The sequence below is a fragment of the Homarus americanus genome, unplaced genomic scaffold, assembly GCF_018991925.1.
Source record: "Homarus americanus isolate GMGI-L3 unplaced genomic scaffold, GMGI_Hamer_2.0 scaffold15064, whole genome shotgun sequence".
Classification (NCBI taxonomy): domain Eukaryota; kingdom Metazoa; phylum Arthropoda; class Malacostraca; order Decapoda; family Nephropidae; genus Homarus; species Homarus americanus.
In genome coordinates this window covers 1-5,448 of record NW_024724748.1, presented here as the reverse complement: position 1 = coordinate 5,448, position 5,448 = coordinate 1, and the positions used below count along the sequence as shown (strand labels likewise).

The following is a 5,448-nucleotide window of genomic DNA, read 5'->3' as shown; positions in this document are numbered from 1 at the left end:
TATTGTATGAATGGTGTTATATGTAGTGATGATGGATGGTGTTATATGTAGTGATGATGGATGGTGTTATATGTAGTGATGATGGATGGTGTTGTATGTAGTGATGATGAATGATGTTATATGTAGTGATGATGGATGGTGTTATATGTAGTGATGATTAGACAATCTATCTATATAAAACAAAGAAGTCTGTCTGTTTGTCTGTGTGTCCGCACGAGAATCTCGGAAACTACTTTACCGATCTGTAGTGATGATGAATGGTGTTATATGTAGTGATGATGGATGGTGTTATATGTAGTGATGATTAGACAATTAAATAATAACAGTTTAATGCTAAAAAATGTACTTTCCTTGCTCCTTTTGTAGTGAAAAACATGGTGGAGCTTACATACACCGTTAATGAACCATTATGGAAGAAGAAGTTTTGGGGACTGAACAGTGAGACACAATGTGGAGCTTCCTGAGGGGGTGACGTCCACGTGGCCTAGCGGGATGAGCAGCCCGGAAGGCGGCGATTCTGCTAATATATATATACATATATATATATATAGCAGTTATATATATATATATATATATATATATATATATATATATATATATATATATATATATATATATATATATATATATATATATATATATATATATATATATATATATATACACATTTTCACTGCTTTGAAACCAGAGGTGCAATTTGGTAGAGAGGAGCATGTGGCAGAGGAGTAGGTAGTGCACTATGTTCTGGCCCTCCACGAGGGAGAGAGAATGAGATAGATTATGTCAAATTTCTCTACCTCTCACTCATCGCAGGTACAAGAGGACTATTCTTGGGGCCGATCATGGACAACATCATGGGTAAGAAACCTTCCCGCGACATGTAGAAGTCACAGGATCCTGTTGAGGCGGAATTCAGTGTTATGTGGCAGTTTATGAGAGAAAATATTTATCTATCTTCCGTATGTTATTTTATCAGTGGTAGCCAGCTAGTGAAACCTGAACCTTAAAGACAACACGATAAAAAATAAATCAATACACTTATGTTTTTTGTTTTTTTTATGATCCGTAAAGTTATATATGGGCCAATGACAAACATGCAGACTCCAGAGGAAGTATTCATGCACGTGAAGACATAATGTAATAAGGAGTTGAACTCTGTTTATTACGCTGTTTTAAAAAATAAGAAAGTTTTACCAAAAGATCATATGAGCTGCAACGGATAAAAATTTAAATGAGAACTATGGTAGACCTAGTACTTATGAGTGATTGTTTAACATCTTCACTAGTCACTGATGTAGGTGTGTCGCAGCTACAACTTATTGAACTTTCTGAAGATGGCAGTAAGAATTTTTTTTTTTTTGATGGACACTCTTAAGGTCTAGATCACAAGAGCGAAGGTGGATTACCGCAGGATCGATGTGTGGCTTTACATAGCTTTGCGAGTCTTTTTTTGTCTGCCTTTAAACGTGAGAAATCCTAGTAAAATTTACCTCGTTTGTCCACAATTGAACACAGGCCAAATTTCAAGAAAGTTAACGAAAGTAAGTATTGCAAGAAATCCTCCTGTCCTACCCGTGTGTCATACAATTTAACCTTTTGAGGGACAGGAATTTCTCTCAGCTGTCGTTAGTCAGAATAATACATCTTAGTGCGACAGTAACCATAGAAAGGGTTAAGATATATTTTGACTATTATCATTATTGTCATTATTCATTATATCGGTTTCTTTGTTCATTTCAAGACGCCTAAATTCTAAAGATATATTTCATATTAACAAAGTATATATCATCACACTTTTTATACACCTGTAACTCTATCTTAAAGTACTTGGGTGGTTTCCTTCTGACCATTTAGCCACCCCTGACATGTAAAAATATGAAATGTCTTAAATCGACGATAATGGAATTAATCAATACTCCTGCAGGTATAGAACAATTTTTTTTAAGAATAATGTCAAAACATTTTTACAGTCCCCCAAAAACGTATCGTTAGATTTTCTATCGCCAGAATTTGAAACACTAGACGAGGTGCTTTGATATGATCCTCAGTACATACTCTTAAGTTGGCAGTAGGATTGGGGGAGGGAGTCGTACTTGTATGTAGCGTTCGAAAATATTCATACTCATTCATGCTCAAAGGTCTGAAAGCCTCTAATTACATCGACCCCATGGCTAACGATACCTTTTTAGGGGGGACTGTACTGTATATCTAATATAGGCAATATAAAAGAAATTCCTCATTGATTCCAGACTTATCCGTAGTCTGTATAAACTTATGACCTGAATGACTGAAGTCTTGGCTCATAAACATGTTACTGATTTCCTCCACCTCGATGAGGACGTGGTCTCCTCGCCTCACCAGGGAGTTGACGCTGCGTGGGAACTCTTTGATCGTGTGGAACTTGATCCGTCCAGATGTTTCCGTCTTGGCCACCTCTTGGAATATGCCTGACTGTGCAGACTTGAAAACCACATCATTTATACTCGTGAAACTTTATGGTATAATAAATAACACATTGTTTATTAGACTTCATTTATAATAAGGAAATTTTAAATATATATAATAATAGACCGTTTCATCTCAACATATTAAAAATGTAGTTTGATGAGGTATAAAAATAGTAACGGTTAAATATAAAGTAATTAGTTGCAACTGGACTAGAAATGAGGGGTAGATCATCATAATTCATGATGTATTAAAGTTTCATCCATTATATACTTATGATGTAAAAGGTTTTGTCACAAACAATCTAGTGTATAATCGAGTACGTAGCTAAATCAGATACCTAACCTGGGAGAACTTAATTCAGTTCACTTAATACTTTACTGTCATATGACCCTTACATTAGCTCGGTATCCGCCATATTAAAAGAACTGCGTTTATATGTTAGTAAAGTATAACATACATGTATTATATGTTCATTTGTTGAGCCACTTTGCCAAATCATGATAACCGAGGGGTCGTCCAGCACGTCTTGTAATGTTTGGTAAGGTTGAGGGATGTGTCTCACGGCCAGGAGGGACATGAGGTTGCCGGCGTAGCTCCGTGTTAACACCAGTGTCGTCAACATCCACACCCCCAACAGTACCCGCTCCCACCACCAGTCATCGGGGAAGGAAATGTCTGGAACGATTCCATGAGAAAATTCCAGTGGACAAAATCCCACCGGACAAAATCCCAGCGGACAAAACCCAGCCTCTTATCCCAAAAGTGGACAAAAACCCAGTCTCATATAAGATTAATTAATAAGATTAGGTGTAAAGACCTTTTGCCTGTTATCATATTGTATCAATTTGACTTTAAATTTGTTTTTAAAGTTTTTTTTTTTTTAAATATGAGACTTTTATTTATAACACTGGGATTTTGTCCACTTTTGGGATAAGAGGCTGGGTTTTGTCCGCTGGGATTTTGTCCGCTGGGATTTTGTCCACTGGGATTTTGTCCACTGGGATTTTGTCCTGTAGCCGTCTGGAACAGTGTGTACGCTTGAAATTATCCCAGCACGAACATTCAACAGCTTATGAAATTCTACTCTATTCCACAATGGCACATATGTATATGTATATATGTGGGGTTTTCATGGTAATGTGCTTCGTGTCCATTCTAGGGCCCGATAGATTATGGATATAAAACAAATCTATCGAGTTTTACGTTATTTCCTTGTATTATAGATATCAAAGTAATACTTGAACCAGTATAATCTAATTACCTTGTTGAAGCAATACACGAAACATACTGAAGGCATCAGTTGCTGATTCATTAGGAGGATTTGATAGCAGAGAGCAGAACAACGAAAAAAGAAACATAACCACAGGCAACACCACCAGCGCTGTCAGGATGGCCACCCACACCAACGGTGCCAAGGGCAGTAGGAAACCCCAGGGGTCCGCCTCCACCCCACGTTTACCAGCCATTATCCTAGAGTAGGTCACAAACAACGGCCACGTAAAGTCCACCACCTCAGCACGGCTGGCGCTGATGCCGAAGGGACCAATTGCGAAGTCTGCTTCCTAGCACCCGTAAATTAAAAGCCTCATTAATATTTTATCTCGTAACATTTTAACATCAACACACACAACCCAGGTATATAATAAGCTTGGTAGACAACCTCTGTCAACACAAACACTGTAGAGTAGTTAAAAAATACCTATTCATATAAATATATGTTTAAAAGATAAAAATTCAAGATTCATTACAAATGCATCTGTACAGAGGGATAGTTGAAATATGTTAACTGTTTACTCTGAACAACATTTGTCTTTCCTAATGACTTCTAGCCCTTTTTTTTGTTCGGGTATTAGCCCACCCGGGCACAGGTCACTGACCCACATCAGGGCCTGGGGGGCGAAAATATAATAATAATAATAATAATAATAATAATAATAATATTAATAATGATAATAATAATAATAATAATAATAATAATAATACATTAATAATAATAAAACAATAATAATAATAATAATAATAATAATAATAATAATAATAATAATAATAATAATAATAATAATAATAATCATAATAATCATAATGATAATAATAATAATAATAATCATAATAATAATAATACATTAATGATAATAATAATAATAAAAATAATAATAATAATAATAATAATAATAATAATAATAATAATAATAATAATAATAATAATCATAATAATAATAATAATAATACATTAATGATAATAATAATAATAATAATAATAATAATAATAATAATAATAATAATAATAATAATAATAATTATAATAATAATAATCATAATAATAATAATAATTAATAAAAAAATAATAAATATTAATAATAATAAAAATAATAATATCCATAAATAATTCCAAAATGAAAACAAAACAAATCAAGAGTGATAAACGATATACAATATGTATGTTGTGTTGTTAATAGTAAGAGAAACAATTGAGACCCTGCAATTGTGTGCAAATGAGGCAGAAAGTCAGATCATCAACCTGGGACTTGGTCACATATAGCAGCAGAGTCTACCATTAGACAACACATTATGCTTCCAATATCTTCCCAGGCGGTAGTACCTCCCTGTTTGGTAGCTGCCTACTACCTACTACCTGTAATAGCTAACTGCTATTGTTATTATATCTTCAGTGTAATCTAAATAAAGGACCGTATATAGTGGAAAACTGCACTTTATTAGAATCCCGTTGAAAATTATGACATATTAAACGACATCTGAATATATCTGAAATATAATGTCATGCCCACAATGGAATGACTATTGGCAATAAATAAACGAATCGCATGCCAGTGTTATCAAGAGGTATGTCCTCCAGGTGTGGCTCCTAGCATTATGTCGGGTTATATCAGTCACGACTAATTATCATTGATTATAGACCTATTTTATTGTAGCTATGATTTATGATATTTAACCTTGGTAATGTATTTTAATTAATATATGAGTAATCCAAGATATAGGAAT

At 34.1% G+C, this 5,448-nt stretch overlaps 1 protein-coding gene across 1 annotated transcript; it reads right to left on the bottom strand.

The window, feature by feature from the left end:
* Positions 1-797: 797 nt before the first annotated feature.
* Positions 798-4,306, bottom strand: LOC121864556 (glutamate receptor 4-like; the record flags this gene model as incomplete). Its single annotated transcript, XM_042363625.1, has 4 exons — positions 3,710-4,306; positions 2,906-3,123; positions 2,280-2,460; positions 798-897 (listed from the first exon to the last, which is right to left on the bottom strand). Coding segments are annotated over exons 1-4 (704 nt in total), but the record flags the coding sequence as incomplete, so codon positions are not given.
* Between the last annotated feature and the right edge of the window lie 1,142 nt (positions 4,307-5,448).